General features: G+C 39.7%; 1 protein-coding gene across 9 annotated transcripts in view; it reads left to right on the top strand.

The window, feature by feature from the left end:
* Positions 1-17,817, top strand: part of senp6a (SUMO specific peptidase 6a) — a 152,761-nt gene that overhangs the window by 46,185 nt on the left and 88,759 nt on the right. For 4 of the 9 annotated variants that reach the window (XM_063056522.1, XM_063056523.1, XM_063056519.1 and 1 more), the window contains 3 exons: positions 3,374-3,519; positions 5,922-6,089; positions 11,947-11,970. In XM_063056522.1, the coding sequence (XP_062912592.1) occupies positions 3,374-3,519; positions 5,922-6,089; positions 11,947-11,970 (338 nt within the window). Of the gene's footprint in view, positions 1-3,373; positions 3,520-5,921; positions 6,090-11,946; positions 11,971-16,633; positions 16,697-16,756; positions 16,826-17,817 lie in introns of those variants that run through there. The other 5 variants (XM_063056520.1, XM_063056524.1, XM_063056528.1 and 2 more) reach the window with 5 other exon arrangements.

Consider the following 17,817-nt stretch of genomic DNA (forward strand, 5'->3'; position numbering starts at 1 on the left):
TCACTATTTGATGACAGAGCGGCTCGTTAGCACAGTCACTTTACAATGCCAGTGATCACCAATCGGGGTTCAGTTCCTGCCACTGTCTGTAAAGAGTTGGTGTGTTCTCCCCGTGATTGAATGGGTTTTCTCCAGATGCTCTCGTTTCCTCCCACATTCCAAATGCATACGGTTAGAGGTAGTAAGTTTTGGGTATGAAATGTTGGCACCCGAAACATGGCAACATTTGCGGGCTGCCCGCAGCATAATCCTCAATGTTGCTTTGATGCAAACAACGCATTTCACGGCATGTTTCGATGAACACGTGGCAAATTACGCCTATTACAGCCAACCAAGGGGAGGAGGCGCTGGAAGTAGTATGAGATAAAACAGAAGCTCATTTTTCGTATGATAGCTAGAGCCGGTTTGGACATTAATAATGAAAAATACTGCAAGTGCTGTCCATAGGCAAGACCAACAGCAGAGGAGCTGTGTAGCCGTAGGTTATCGAAACATACAGTGAAACTGTGTCATTTGCGTCAATGAGGATATGCTGAGGGCAGCTTGCAAGTGTTGCCATGCTTCCAGCATCAACGTAGCATGTCCACAACAGTACATCTTTGCTGTGTGGGAAGAAATCGGAGCACCCCGAGGAAACTCACCTGCTCATGGAGAGAATGTACAAATCTCTTACAGACAGCGGCAGGAATTGAACTTGGTCTGCTGGTGTAACAAAATGTTGTGCTAACCACTACACTTCTGTGCTGCCTTTTCAGTGTTTAAGCCCCAACTGGCTTTGTGTCCTGCCGAAGGGTTTTGGCCCAAAACGTTGACTGTACTCTTTTCCCAGTTGCTGCCTGACACACTGAGTTTCTGCAGCATTTTGTGCGTGTTGTGTTCTCCTTGTGCGGGGATTGACTGATAAAGTTGTTAGATAATTAAGTTGGGTATCATGTTCCTTATTTCCCCTCATCACAATCTCCACTCCCTTCTACTCTATATTCTGGCATGAAGGAAAGTACTGTGATCATGCAACTTGATTAAGGGTTTTTGACCTGAAATATGAACTCTCTTTGTCCTTCCATTGATGCCGCCTGACCTAGGGAGTGTTTCTTGAACTTGTTTCAGATTTCCAGCATCTTTGTTTGGTGTTGTTTATGAAATCTTTCCGAAAAAACAATCATGTTGACTTAAAGAGAAAGTTACACTGAATAGATTTCTAGTATTACTAAGAGCAAAGGACTCCATTCCTCAAAGCTATACCCTGTCTTTACTCTTTTCAGTATTAGGTCCCGTGGGAACTACTTTTCAATGTCATCCTGTGGTGACATGGGAATGCTATATTGTGAGGATAATTAGTTAAATGAGTAATTGCCAGCAAATGAACCTTTGAGTTCAATTTGCATAGCCATAATCTTTACTCAGAGTAATTGAGACTATTACCTGAGGCTATTCAAGAGACAAATCTCAAACCTCTCTTAAACACAAGGTTCTGTAGATACTGGGAACCTTGAACAACACAGACAAGTTGCTGGAGGAACTCAGCAGGTCAGACAGCACCTAAAGAGGGGAATAAACAGTTGATGCCTCAGGCCAAGACTTTTTACCAGGACTGGAAAGGAAGGGGGAGGAAGTAAAAATAAGGAAGTGGAGGAAGGTGAAGGAGTACAGACTAACAGGTGATAAGTGAAGCCAGTGAGGGGGGAAATGATTGGGAGGAGGAGGGGGATGAAGTAAGAAGCTTGGAGGAGATGGGCTGAAGAGGCTGAAAAAGGAGCAATTTTATAGGAGAGAACAGTGGACCATGGAAGAAAGGGAAGGAGGAGGGGGGGAAATCAGATAAGCAGTTGAGAAAGGGTGAGAGGGTAACCAGAATGGGAAATGCAAGGGAGGAAAAGGAAAGAAATTACGACGTTGAAGAAATTGATGCTCATGCTATTAGGTTGCAGGCTACTCAGACCTCTGCAAGTGGATCCTTGACACCCTGATTAACACACCACAAACAATAAGGATAGGTAGCAACGTCTTTGTTGTGATTACCCTCTACACTGGTGCCCTACAAGCCTATGTACTCAGCCTGCTACTTTGCTCCCTGCACTCTCATGACTGTGTGGCCAGATTCTTTACCATCTCCATCTACAGGTTCGCAAATAATGCCATTTATAGTGGTGCTGGTTTCAAATAACTATGAGTTGGAGTACAAGAAGGAGATTTGAGAGCCTAGTGGAATGGTGTCAAGACAAAACCTTTCCCTCCATGTCAGCAAAACAAAAGAGCTGGTCATTGACTTAAGTAAGCAGGGCAGGGCGCATGTTCCTGCCTGTATCAGTGGTGCTGACGTGGAGGTGGTAGAGAATTTCAAGTTCCTGGGTGTAAACATCACCACTAGCTTGTCCTTGTCCAACTACGTGGATGCTATGATTAAAAAAGCTTAAGGCTAGAAGGCTAGGGGAATTTGACATGTCTCCATTGACCCTCAACATTTTTATATTGCACCATAGAAACCATCCTATATCAGATGCACCGCAACTTTGTACGGCATCTGCTCTGCCCTCAGACTGCAATAAGTTGCAGAGAGTTACGGACGCAGCTCAGCCCATCACAGAAACCAACCTCCCCTCTGATTCTGTCTGCACTTCCTGTTTCCTCAGAAAAGAAGCCAGCATTACATCAAAAATCCTACCCACCCCAGGCGTCCTGTGTCCTCATGCTGCCAGACATGTAGAGAGCTTCTATCCAGATATTGTAGAGTCTTGTATGTTACAGATAAACTCTTGATCTCACTACCTAGCTCATCATGGCCCTGCACCTTATTATCCACCTGCACTGTGCTTTCTCTGTAATCATAAAACAATAAAGTTAAAAAGGTAGCTTTTGACACCCAGGCCAGCATGTAGCCAACATTAATCAGTTACATTATGCATCTATATCGCTTCCCAAGTAACCAGATGAAGTTCAAGATGTTCTGTCAGCTGATGGTACTTCAGGTAAATGCAAATTAGCAAGTTGAACAGGGACCAATACTTTCCTGTTCTGCTATGATTGTGTTTTTAAAACTTAAAGTTTCTGCATCTGAATGACCATCTGGTTATGTTCGCACAACGGTTGCCTCCAGCTTGCTAATAGAGTCTTTGTTACTTGAGAAAACACAAGACAGTTCTTATTTCATCTAGCTACATTTAAGTCTGAATGAATAATGCTCTTTCAGATGATCTTGGCTGCCAAAAAATGCTTTGTAAAAGAAGAGGGAAGGACTTTATTCCTTTTATAGTGCTGAATTCAACAAGATGAAATGAATTATTACTGTGAAATGATTTTTTTTAAAAATCAGTTAAAATTAATTGCAAGTTTAGAAGAATCTTTAACTAAAATGCAATCTGTGATTACCTCTTAGACCAAAGCTCCATTTTCATCAGAATCTTTTAAAAGTACCACTGTCTTGAGGTGCTACACAAGAAAAAGCCAAGCAACTGGCTTTCGCAACACTTTGAGAGGAAATGCAATTGGACTTAACATGCTGGGACCGAGCAGGAAGCTAAGGTTTGTCGAATTTGAAAAATAGTTTGTACTTGAGTATTTTGGAATGAGCAACATTTACTTCCAAAGGTTAACACGAGGTTCTGCAGATGCTGGAAAACTTGAGCAACACACACAACATGCTGTTAGAACTCAGCAAGTCAGATAACATCAATGGAGGAGAATAACCTTTCACCTCTTGCCTTGTACTCTTTCATTTTCTTCCACCTTATTCACCTTATTCCAGTTTCTGTCCCCTTCCTTTCCAGTCCTAATGAAGGTTTCCAACTAGAAACATTAACCGTTTATTTTTTTCCTGACCTACTGAGTTCCTCTAGTATTTTGTGTGTGTTACTTCTAAAGATTGATGATTATGTTGTTTAACTAGTGTAATTCTGCTGAATTCAAAATTTGAGTTCATTTCATTGATTCAGAATATTAATATGAGCACGTCAAAGTACTGACTTCATAATAGCATGGCACTTCATTCAGACTATATTGGTCCTGCCTTCCAATTATTCTTGCTTCCCTACTATTTCTCTAAGCTTTCTCTTCCTATTATTTATCAAGTTACTTTTTACTTAAAGTTGCTAATTAATCCACTGTACTATGCTTTCTGATAGTGTACTCCAGACCATAATTCTGCCTGAAAGAATTTGTTGCTTTTTAAAATTTTTTTTTTTCTCTGCTGCTTGCATCTCTATCTTAACTGTTCAAAAGTCTGGAACATTGCCTGAGAATTGGCAGGAGGAAGGATTCCTCTTGATATTTAAATTAAAAAAAAACAAAACTTGGCTGTAACCTCGATAATTGAGTAAATTACAAACTACTGACTAAGGGCTAGTCCTCAGAGACTGAAACAGTTACCGAACTCGCTAGTTTCTCCATGCACTTTGCACACTTGCTTGCAAAAATATTTTGTTTTGAAGGTCATTGTGTACACTTCATCTCCTTGATTAGATATGAAGCAATATTTATATTATTAAGAATGCAATAAAAAGTATGATGGATTCCCATTAATTGGGACACATCTGGACCAGCATAAATAGGGGTACAGTTAGGCAGCTGCCCCAAATAGCTGGTTTCATGGAAATAATTTTTAAAAGTATAAAAAAAGACAAACTAATTTTCACCAAGTAATAAGTTATGTATTTAAATGAAATACGGAAGATCAGAGCACTATCAATACTAGTACAGTACTGTAAAACTGTGTATTAGTTCCTCCTAATAGTTATCAACAGAGGAATTCACCCAGTGTATGCGACAGTGTTCTTTTGATTCACTGTACTTGAGCAAAATTAGTGCAGACTGCCTTCATACAATGTTTTTGAAGATTTCCTCCTCCAAATCTTCATTTACGATGCAACATTCAAAGTGACTGTCACTTTCAAATTCTTGGTAATTCCCAACTTGCTGAAGTAGTGAATTTGTTTAATTTTCACTCCCAGTGGTTTATCACGTCTCCAAGCCTGAATACTTGAAACGGTAGTGAGCAAAACAGCTATGAATTGTCTTATTGCTTATTTCTCACCAACTGACAGCAACGAAAATCACTGTTATTGGAACACAATCGCACACAATTGACATTATTTAGAAACTGCTGTAAGCATGGTGTAGTGTATAACTGCCACACCAGTGCACCTGACTGATGCTAATTAGAAATCGTTCGGCAACAGTCTCCTGTCCCAATTAAGCAGCATAGTATCCCAAATAAACAAAGGGAATCCTGGGTATTTTCTCAGTCAGTTTTTTTTTCTTTAAAAGTTATCCCAAATAAGCGGCTGTCCCAATTAACCAGAATCCACTGTACTTCCAAAATTTGCTAAATTCACTGAATTGTTCACTACTTCAGTGTTCATGAAACTGAGAAACATATATCCATTCTGGCCATAGAATTATGAAGTAAAGCGTTATTGATTAAATGCTATGTTTGTATATTAACTGAGTTAAGGGTACCTCATGAAGACACCAGTTCTTGCAGGGCAGCTGTAAAGATGTGCAGAACGCTTGGGGTGACTGAGAGATGGCAAAAGCTGGGAATGTTTCAAAGATGCACACAAAGCCAGAACGTTCTTGCTATTGCATCTTCCATCGTCACTAAAATTTGTTTGCAGCTGTCTTGGTGTTGTAAGCATGAACAGATCTTGTTTAACTACATTTGTTTGATATAGAGACTTCCCTATTAATCCAGAGTAGGTATCTACAAGTTTTTTTTACACTGGTAATTTGGAATCAAGAGGCATTAGATTTTAAGTGCCAAGTCTCCTACACTCCTGTCTTCTAGTTGGTGTGATCCTCACACCTCCCCATTTCTCCTTTGCACTCCCACCTTGCTCCCAAATTACAGATGCTGCTATTTTTAGTGGATTATGATTATGCATATTTCCTATGCAAAGTGTATTGAGGTGGTAATTTCTTGCTTACAGTGAAAGTATGTCAACTGTATCCTCATCACATGCACTGAACAAGGAGACTGATAAAAATCAAAGCAATTGCTTGGTTAATAGTAGCTCTTCAGGGCCAGGAATAGTTGTTCGTGGAAGGCGCTTTCACCATGCCAATGCACAACCAGCCATAAAAACAGCAGCCCAGAGGTAAGTTCTGCTCTTGGTGTTCAGCCACACATTCTTTGTGATTATTCAGATGTTTCATGTCCCTGAGCTTCCAAAATGTTGCCCTAAATGAAACAAGATATTTACATTTTTGTTATAATCATTTGTTGGTTTTTAAAGGTGGCATTGACTCAGTAATTCAAGCTATGCTGTGGAACAGACATAGATGGTCTGTTGTCCATGCTTTTATTACTTTTAAACTTAATTCAGCCACTCTCTTTGTTGGCTTGTCTCCTCCTAACCTATGTGAACTTTGGGTCATCCAATATAGTGCCCATGCCCTCATTTGTACCAAGTTCCATTCACCCTCTGTCTTCTTGCTTGCTGGCTTCCAGGGTTATCTGGTTAGAAACAGCACAACTTAGAAGTTCTCAACTCAGAGTTTCTCTAAAACTTCCCTTCATTGATGGCCATAGCATCAGCTGCCAAGAAACTCAAGCCTAATCCTCATTACTCCTTACATTTCTAAAATGATCTACAGTATATCATGGTATGACCAAATTACTTTTGTGGGATCATTAAGACTGGCTGTGCTTCTAGCTATTCAATGAATTGAAGATCTTTTTAGGTAGCAGAGATTGTCGAGCACCTTTTGCTCCATCCACAAACACAGGATTTCCTGGTGGCCAGTCCCTTTGATTCCAGTCCCCATTCCCATTCCGACATTTGGGTTCATGGCCTCCTCTACTGCCACCATTAGAACACTCTCTGTTGGAGGAGCAACACTCCATATTCCATCTGGGTAGCCTCCAACCCTGATGGCATAAACATTGATTTCTCTAACTTATGGTACTTTTTCCTTCTCTCTCCCCCCCCCACCTTCACTTTTCTTTAGTTCCCTACTCTGGCTCCCCTCTTACCTCTTTGCTTCTCTTCTTCTCTCCTGCCTATCATCTCCATCTGGTGCCCCTCTCCTGTCCTTTTATCCCATGGTCCACTCTCCTCTCTTGTCAGATTCCTCCTCCTTCAGCCCTTTACCTTTTCCAGTTCTCACCTTCCAGCTTCTCACTTCATTGCCTTCTAGTTTGTACTCCTTCCCCTCCTCCCACCTTCTTATCTGGCTTCTTCCACCTTCCTTTCCAGTCCTGGTGAAAGGTCTCGTCCTGAAATATCAACTATTTATTCCTTTCCATAGATACTGCCTGACCTGCGGAATTCCTCCAGCAGTTTGTGTGTGTTACTCTGTTTCCAGCATCTACAGAATCACTTGTATTTTAGGTTAATCCTACCCACAAGCCCCTTAGTTAGCAGTTTGTAATATTCTGTATAATCAGGGTTTGTTTTTATTTCAATACCAAAGGAAACCTTGCCTCTGCCATTTTCTCAGGTATTGTTCCAGATCTTTGCTATCTTCTGGGTTTAAATAAAAATACTTGAGTTTTTTAAATGGGCTTTCAATTATCAAATGACTACAAAAAATATGGCCTGAAACATTAAACACAAAATACTCTGCAGATGCTGGGGTCAAAGCAACACTCACAACATGCTGGAGGAACACAGCAGGTCGGGCAGTATCCATCCTGACGAAGGGTACAGGCCTGAAACGTTGACTGATGGTTTCCGTGGATGCTGCCCGACCTGCTGAGTTCCTCCAGCGAGTTGAGAGTGTTGCTTGACATTGACTGTTTATTCCTTTCCATAGATGCTGCCTGACTAGCACTTTGTGTGTGTTGTTTTCATATAATCATCATACTTTTTAGATCGTTCTCCCTTAAGAGTGATGTCTTTATTCAGGGACATTCTTTCTACTTAATTAAATTCCTCATAATTTTGTACATGTTTTAATATCCCTTAAACAGAAAATTAACTCCAGCTTTTCTTTCCTCTTAGCAAAATGTGTCTAGATTTGATATTGTGCTAATAAATCCTCTCTGTACCCCTGTAGCTCCATCATATCCATTTTGTAATGTGATTAGAACAAGAAGCAGTACTCCAGCTGAACCTAACCTTCTACGTATCTGGGTCCTTATTCTGCATTCTGTTTCTCAGCTAATAAAGAAAAGTAGTCTGTATGCCTTCATTACTACCCTGTCAGCCTGACTTGCTACCTTCCGGTGTATATTCACTGTGTACAGACTTTGGCTTTCTTCCCAAATATTAACCACGCATCCAATTTTTGTGTAATCCAGCTTTCTTATTCTTGGCCCTAGGTTAAACTTAAGTCATTGAATAAAACTTGAAAAGAGTCCAAATACTAAGCCACACAGAACCAGCTTGCAAACAATCTTTCATCACTAAAGTACTTATAAACTTTAGTGCTTTCTTCCACGGTTAACTTATACCCAACTTGACATTTTCTCTTGGATTTTGCAACCTTATATTTATATGATCAGTTGAAATCACATGGGGTTTTGTCAATAACATTGGCACAGTCCATATCATTTTCATCAAACCAAATGTTATATATGGTACTCAGAAAATACTAATCAGACATAGCTTTGTATTGATCAGTTTAAGCCCATTCCTCTTTCCTAGGCCATGCTTTTCCAACAAACAATTAATACCCCCCTCAGAATTATTTCCAATACTTTCCCTGTCTGAAACTTATCCCTTCTATTCATTCTTAAACAAGGCCCAAAGCTTGCAGTCTTCCAGTTGCCTATGATAACCGCCTGTAGGTAGGAAATACTACAAAATGAACTACTGTTGTTTCTTTCTCTTATCAGCCTGGAATACAATTTTTCTGGGGCATGCAATATTACCTATTTTCAAAGATCTTAAACTTGTTCAGTATTTATTTTGTGTTCATCTTAACCTTTTGCACAATTCCTCCTTTACTATAGTGTCTGCAACAACTCTCTTTTCATAGTAAGTGACACAGTGTATTCATTAAGAATTGTATCCACATCTTCCTCCCCATGTATGGGTTACATTGTTAATGTACAATATGCCTTCCTTGTATATAAACTTGCTTCACAGATGGAATCAAGCTAATCTGTGCAATCTGTGTCAATTTTCCTTTGTGCAGTTGATCTGATTTTTTACCAAGGGTACGAAAGAGGCAGATCATTCAATATGCTCTCCTTCATTCTGTTGCTTTTCTGAAATGCAGCTGCCATTGTACAGAAATTAATTTGTGAATCCTTTGAACCTGGAATGGAAATTACTTTCCTGAGTAAAATAATAATTGCTTTTACCTAGCCTAGGGAACATATGTAAAATTTAGGTAGTGCTTTAATGATTTGATCTGAATATGTCACCAATGCATTTCAGAGCCAATTAAATTATTTTGGAAATGTGGCCAGTGTTGTAGTATGGGAGACTGCCACAAATATGGGCAAGACACTGTCTCCAAATAGCAAATTTCTTTCAACTAATGTTGACTTGGTCTTTGAAATGGAGCCAACGGATTTTGTTGATAGCCATAAAATAGTAGCCAGGAACTTGGTTTAACTCTTAGCTGAGTAGCATTGTATTAATGGAGGACTGGCACATCGGAATGTAATTATTTTGTGTTTAAACCCCAGCCTAGAAGTTGAACCTGCAATCTTCCGACACTCAATTACCGTTGAGGGTCTGTCTTGCTGTTATGAGAGGTGCTGATTCAGAGCCATGCTTACCAATTGCAGTTTAAGACAGTAAGGGGATCAGTGCTAGGAACAGAGCTATTGAGCGGCCTGATGCTCGCTATAGCTGGCCGGTGGTGTAGTGGCATCGACACTGGATTTTGAGGCAAGTGGTAGTTTCAGGTTCAAATCTGGCCAGCTGCTTGCATGTTTTCCATCTGTGCTGGGTTGAGCTTTGAGCTAGCAACACGGTCTTGTACAAAACAGAGAAAAGTGCTGAAGAAACGGCAAGGTTGTCGCCCGATGCACCACAAGGCGCAGAAAGGACGAACAACAATGCTTACTTTAGACTTTGGTTCCACAGAGTTGTTGGCATTGAGCCACTTGACCCGAAGCGACTCCTGGACCTGAGCACTCATGCTGAGAAGCCATGACTTGCTCACAAATGCAATGCAGGGTCCAAAGCAGGAGCTATCATATACTTCAATTTTAACCACTTTAAATTGTCCCTGAATGTGCCCAGCCCCAGCTTTTCTATCTTTCTAAACTCGTCCAGGATATGGTGGGCGTAGGTTCTCGGCAGTATACTCCTGAAGGCTGAATGGTGTTCTGGACCTTGCTACTAAAATTGAGGGTGCGGAGTTCAGTGTCTCGGGTATGCTGTGCTGTGTTTTAGATCTTGGCTACTGACCACCAGTTAGGAGGCTGCAGGATAAGCTTTTTTTTTATCAGTGCCATCCAACCATAGAGAGAAATTCACCTGAGATGAGTTTCAAGTAAATACAGAGCCAAAATTTTTTGAGCCCATGCAGCTGAATTGGAGGCATTAGAAGAGGGACCATCCCTTGCTCTGAGGAGAAGGGTACAACAAGCATTGGCAATATATTTTTAAAAATTCTGTTATGTGAAGCTGATTTTCTAAACTGAGACCTGAGAAGTGATATTATTGCCTTCACCTCCCAGAGGTTTAATATTTGCACAACTATTTTCATAGAACATCGATTAAACAAAGTATAGCAACAAAGAGTTTGAATAAATCGTACTGACTTGCATGTCATTAGCAAGCTTCTGGAATGTGATCAAGTGGCCAGGACACATTAAGAGCAGGAGTTTTAGCAACTACGGATTTGATGGACAACACTCAAAAAGTATTTGTTAAATCCCAAGTTGTTGTATTGGGTGTGTCCGTTCTTCCATGTGTTATCTGGTTTGTGGGCTTGCAATATTCTGGTGGTATTTTTTTCCATCGTTAGCAATTCATTTTCCAAACCAAAATAATTTGATAGTTCATCGCCTATTGTGTGGATTGGAGTTTGCTATGTCTGACTCCTTTTTGAAAGTGAGTTCCTTTTAATTTTATGCCACTTGCCAAGTACCTACCACTAATGTTTTTCATGTATGTTGCCCTTAATGGGTAAAAACGTTTTAAGGTATTTCAGTCGTGTGTTCTTTGAATAATGCATCCAAAATATCATCCTATTAAATGGTATTATGCTATAATCTCTTTTGCTAAATTATCCAGACTGATTAATTGCTATATCATGTTACCTACTGTTTTGAGTGTGGAAGCTATTTTCTACAAGAGTTGAAAACTGCACTCAGTACTCTGATACTACATTTAAACCCAGTGAATATCTGGAATATATTTTATTATTTGTTAATTTATTTGTGGTGAAATTACTTTGTGTGCTAGTTATATGTACGGAACTGTGCACCTTGGTCCAGAGAAGCATTGTTTGATTTGGCAGAATGCGTATACTGTATACGGTTGAATGACAATAAACTTGAACTTGCACTTGAATACAGGGTTTGGACTATTAGAACAGATGGCAAAATATTGAATTGCAATGTGTCTTAATTAGGTCATCACCTTATCTTTATGTGAAAGGTGTTGGTGCTCTTAAATTCCTCAGCAGTCAAATACTTTTAAAATTGGGTATTTGGTGTTTTAAAGGTTTAGAAACAATGTCACGGTGTAACTAAAATTTGCACTTGGGGGGAGGTAAATATCACCAATCAATTAAAACTGCGTCTGCATCATTTTTTGAAGTGAATACCTAATTCTAGAATTGATCAGGTTTTATAGTTTTATAAAATTATTCAAAAGGATTGAGATGTTTATTAACTTTAATAGTTGAATTATTCTTTATTAAGTAGCACTAAATCCTGTGACTGATATTTAGTTTCTTTGTATTCTTCTCTTATGTAACATTGAAATAGTTTTTAAAGATTTTGTCAGAGGCCAAGTATTAATGTTCTGATTTTTTTTGTGTCAATCTAAACATTAATGTGAGATTATTGCCTTTTTCTTATTTTTCTTTCATCTTTTAAAGCAATCTTGGCTTACTTGATGAGGGGTAAGTGTCTTTGAAGTACTTGCATAGCAGCTGGAATTAGCATTGCAAAGTCTCCTAAATTGCTTCGTTTGCTTTTGATACTTTGTATATTTGTCATTTTGAAGTGTTTGTGGTCAAGATTTGAACATGTTTGCCTGTTTTCAGCCATCCTCATGGATTTGTTTTCCATTTGCTACAATGGGTGTTTCCTGAGTACATTGCCAAGCTGGGACTTAATCGTCACAAAGTTATTACTGCACTGGAAGCTTCCTAGTGTAGTGTGCAATCTGCTTGTGTCGCTACAAAAATAAATTAACAGTCTCGAGCTATTTGACCTCATCCCTTTACTGCTTTTCCTTTACAAAGGCTTTTTTATATTATCTCCCTTTTTAATCTTGCTGTTCTGCTATTAACTAACATTTGTAAGCAAAGGTTCTGTAGGTGCAGTTACTGTGACATTGTAAAGCAAGGTGCAAACATAAATAAAAGCAGCTGATTCCGACAAGATGGGAAGTAGGCGCTGAAGTGGTTTAGCTTGTAATGTAATATAGGATTAGGCTGCCTTTGCAATCTGAAATTGTTGTATAGGAATTTATTCTGAGAATAGTATGAATTCAGAAATCAAATCATCTGCAGAAATTTATGGTAGCTTCCAAATTGTGAAACAATAACTGTGAATTCCTTGGTGCATTTACGGTCCAGTAAATAAGTTGTAGTGAACGATATACTCTGTTGTGATATTTCCCAAAGGTATATAGCACTCTCTTCATAGGTCATACTAATATATAATATATTAGCAGTATTTTCACAGAAAATAAAACTATGCCATCAGTGATGCAACATGAAAGGGAAAAGATACTGAGGAAGTGTACATGGGTTCATTATCCATTCAGAAATCTTATCATGTAGGGAAAGAAGCAGTTCCTGAAACATTGAGTGTGTGTCTTCAGGCTCTTGTACCTCCTCCTTGATGGTACCAATGCGAAGAGGGTATGTCCTGGGTGATGGAGAACTTAATGATATCACCAGTTTGAGGCATCGCCTTTTGATGATGTCCCTGATGCTGGGGAGGCTGGTGCCCGTGGTGGAGCTGACTGAGTTAACAACTTTCTGCTACTTTTACTGATCCTGTGCAGTGGTCCCTCCATACCAGACAGTGGTGCAACCAGTTCGAATACTTCATGGTACATCTGTAGAAACTTGTGAGTGTCTTTGGTGATATGCTAATTCAACTTAAACTCCTAATGAAATATAGCTACAGCTACGTCTTCAATGTCATTGCATCAAAATGGTAGGCCCAGGATAGATCCTCACCCAGGAACTTGAAATTGTTCACCTTTTCCACTTTTGATCCCTCAATGAGGACAGATGTAGGTTACTCAGGCTTGCCCTTCCTGAAGTTTACAATCAATTCCTGTCAGCTTGAACCATTCTCTCTGATCTCTCTCATTAACAAGGCATTTTCACCCACAGAACTGCCTCTCACTGGATTTTTTTCAAATTTTTCGCACCATTCTTTATAAACTTAAGATACTGTTGTGCATGAAAATTCCAGATCAGCAGTTCTGAGACACTCAAACCACCCCATCTGGCACCAACCATCACTCCATGGTCAGTCAGTTGGTTCACATTTCTTCCCTATTCTGATGTTTGGTCCGAGCAACTGAACCTCTTGACCATGTCTGTACGCTTTTATGCATTGAGTTGCTGCCACGTGATTGGCTGATAAGAAATTCCTATTAAGGAGCTGGTGTATCACATGTACCTAGTAAAGTGGCCACTGAGTGTTTTGACCCTTACATGTTGTAAAACATTCCAGGACACTTTCGTGAAACGTTACCAGTAACACTTCAGACTAAACTACAGATGGAAGTATTGGGGCAGGTGACCTAAAGGTTAGTTAGGGGTTAGCGTTTCAAGATGGGCAAAAGGACTAGAGGTGGAGAGGTTTAAGGAGGAAATTTTGAGCCTTGGTGACTGGATGCAAGGCTTGGAACAATTAAATGTGGACCAGAGTTGGAAGATTATGAATGCTTTCATGTAGTGGGACAGGAGTTAGTTCCAGAGATGGAGAGGGGCAAAACCATGGAGGGATGCAAATATTAGAAATTTAAATTTTAGGTTATTTCAAGTTTTGCATTTGGTACATTTGATTCCAAAGCTAAGTAGTTTATATCAAAGTTTGAGTAACATTTGAGCTGAGGCAGGACAAAAATGAATGATAGTAATCGTGATTTATTGTGAACAGTTCCGGTCACTGAATTATAGGAAAGATGTCAATAAAATTGAGAGAGTACAGAGGAGATTTACTAGAATGTTGCCTGGGTTTCATCTCCTAAGTTACAGAGAAAGGTTAAACCAAAGTAGAACATACAGGGTTAATGGTAAGGCACTGAGGAGTGCAGTGGAACAGAGGGATCTGGAAATACAGATACAAAATTCCCTATAAGTGGTGTCACAGGTAGATAGGGTTGTAAAGAGAGCTTTTGGTACATTGGCCTTTATTAATCGAAGTATTGAGTATAAGAGCTGGAATGTTAAGATGAGGTTGTAAAAGGCATTGGTGAGGCCAAATCTGGAGTATTGTGTTCAGTTTTGGTCACCAAATTACAGGAAGGATATAAATAAGGTTGAAAGAGTACAGAGAAGGTTTACAAAGATGTTGCCGGGACTTGAGAAACTTAGTTACGGAGAAAGGTTGAATAGGTTAGGACTTTATTCCCTGGAGCCTGGAGCGTAGAAGAATGAGGGGAGATTTGATAGAGGTATATAAAATTATGATGGATATAGATAGAGTGAATGCAAGCAGGATTTTGCCACTGAGGCAAGGGGAGAAAAAAAACCAGAGGACATGGGTTAAGGGTGAGGGGGGGAAAGTTTAAAGGGAACACTAGTGGGGGCTTCTTCACACAGAGAGTGGTGGGAGTATGGAATGAGCTGCCAGACGAGGTGGTAAGTGCGGGTTCTTTTTTAACATTTAAGAATAATTTGGACAGATACATGGATGGGAGGTGTATGGAGGGATATGGTCCGTGTGCAGGTCAGTGGGACTAGGCAGAAAATGGTTTGGCACAGCCAAGAAGGGCTAAAAGGCCTGTTTCTGTGCTGTAGTTTCTATGGTTCTAAGTTGGGTCTTTATTCTTTGGAGCGTAGAAGGTTGACAGGGGACTTGATAGAGGTATATAAAATTATGAGGGGGGATAGATAGAGTTGACGTGGATAGGCTTTTTCTATTGAGAGTGGGGGAGATTCAAACAAGAGGACATGAGTTGAGAGTTAAGGGGCAAAAGTTTAGGGATAACATGAGGGGGAACTTCTTTACTCAGAGAGTGGTAGCTCTGTGGAACGAGCTTCCAGCAGAAGTGGTTGAGGCAGGTTCGGTGTTGTAATTTAAAGTTAAATTGGATAGATATATTGTCAGGAGAGGAATGGAGGGGTTATGGGCTGAGTGCAGGTTGGTGGGACTAGGTGAGACTAAGAGTCCGGCATGGACTAGAAGGGCTGAGATGGCCTGTTTCCGTGCTGTAATTGTTATATGGTAAAGATAGTTAGTCTTGGTAACCATAGCCTGAGGCTGGTCTCAATCTGCAAACTGCCTGGTGCAGTTCTGGAGGGTGACGGATGGGGTTGTTGTCAGACAGTATTTATGGAGCAGGTTGAAGACGGCGGTTAAATATGAACTCAGTTTGGTTTAAGCTAATGCTCATATTCAACAAGCAGCACCAGCTTCTCTTGCAATTCATTTACTTTACACAGATGCAGCTGCTTTGGCAGTGTACTGATCTAAAGTTACGTGCTTTGCTTAAACAGCTTAATGCACTCACCCAAATGGTGAAGTTTCAATTGTGCTGCCACTGAATGCAAAAAGATATGACTAACTGATCCTATTCCTCAGTGCATGCTCTCTCTGCTCAGTGAATTCAGATTTCCTCTCAAACTTTGATTGTGTAGTTTTCTATTTGGATTTGCGTTGCTATTCTGCACTTAATTTTACAGAATTTGTGAAGTTATATTTATATTCTGCTAATTAAAGCTACATTTATTTTCATTAGTGTGATCTTGCATTTGAGCACACATAATCTAAGTGGATTTCTGTGTTCCATAGGAGGTTCCTTTCACTCAGTTCACCTTAGCCCTCTTCTCGTATCTTTTATTAGGCAGTACTGTGCAAAAGTCATAGGCACATGTAAATAATTTCTGTAAAGCAATACTTTCAAAAATTAATGAAATGTAAAGTTTCTAAATAACAAAAAAAAGCAGTAAAAAGTAAGAAGATAAATCAAATCAATATTTGGTGTGACCATGCTTTGCCTTTAAAACTTGGGTACACTGTCATGCAATTTTATAAGAAAATTAGCTGGTAGATTATTCCAAGCATCTTGGAGAACTTGCCACAATTCTTCCGTAAACATTGGCTGCCTTGCTTGTGCCTCCCTCCTTTCCTCCCTCTTGTAATCCAAGACAGCTTTGACTTTGTTGTCATCAGGGCTCTGTGGAGGCCATACCATCTATTACAGAACTTCTTGTTGTTCTTTTCGCTGAAGATAGTTCTTTATGACCTTGGCTGTGTGTTGAGATTATTGTCTTGCTGCAGAATGAATTTGGGACCAGTCACACATCTCCCTGATGATATAATGTGATGGATGACCATTAATTCTGACCAGATCACTAACTCTATTTGCAGAAATGGAGCCCCAAACCTGCAGTGAACTATTGGCTTTACTGATGGCTGCAGACACTTATCAAGGTAGTGTTCTCCAGCTCTTCTATGGACAAACTGCCTGCTGCTTGAGCCAATAATTTCAAATTTTTGCTCATCAGTCCAGAGTACTTACTGCCATTGTTCAGCACCCAGTCCTTGTGTTTTCATGTTTAGGTGAGTCTCTTGGCTTTGGCTCCACTTCAGAGGAATGGTGTTTTGGCAGTTCGATGTATCTTTCACCTGCTGCACTCAGTTTCCGTGGCCAACCACTGCATTTCTGGTGCTCAGCCTTTCCTGTTTCTTTTTATTTCTTCAAAAGAGCTTGGACAGTGCATCTTGAAACTCCTATCTGCCGTGAAATTTCTGCTTGGGAGAGATCTTGCTGATGCAGGATGACCATCTTGTGTCTTGTTGCTATGCTCACTCTTGCCATAGTGTAAGAATTGATGATTTGAAGATTAAACTGTCACATTTGCCACACCCTCACATTGGAGTTTGGTTGTCCTTCGCCCAGTTTGATTCTTTCTACATCCGTTTTTGTTCCAATTTAGTTCATTTAACTTATTATGTTATTGATAATTAGCACCTGTTTGTTATCTTTGTTTAATCATGCACTGAGCTATGTACTACAAAGTCATCAGGTTTTCATTTGAAAATTGGCCCATCACTTTCTTTAACAAAATACAGAAGTTTCTCTGTTACATTAATTTTTTGGAAAATGAATGTTTGGAAATCTAAAACTTGCTCATTTCTCCTGACGCATAAATGCAGAAGTCAAAAAGAATTGTATAAAAAAAGTAAGGTGCCTAAGACTTTTGCACAATACCTGTATAGTCTGTTTCTCTTTCAAATTTTCAGTTTCCCCACAAATGCATTGTTATTTATCTCAGCAGCTCCATTCCATATTCTAACTACTCTACAGAGTACGGACTGATTGATCTGAATGGATTTACCAGTGACTGTTTCATTAGTCCATATAGAGACATTCTATAAGTTAATAAAATTGAGCATCTTTCTTCCCTCCAGTGCTTGTAAGCAAATTCTATGTTAACAAAGTGATTTGGACACAACTTAACATTTTTTAATATTAGCCACTATCTCCCCCCCCCCCCCCCATCCCCATTTGAAGGGTCACTCTGAGTTTAATTTGATTTTGGAGTTTTGGA

Source organism: Mobula hypostoma, chromosome 8 (assembly GCF_963921235.1).
Source record: "Mobula hypostoma chromosome 8, sMobHyp1.1, whole genome shotgun sequence".
Lineage (NCBI taxonomy): Eukaryota > Metazoa > Chordata > Chondrichthyes > Myliobatiformes > Myliobatidae > Mobula > Mobula hypostoma.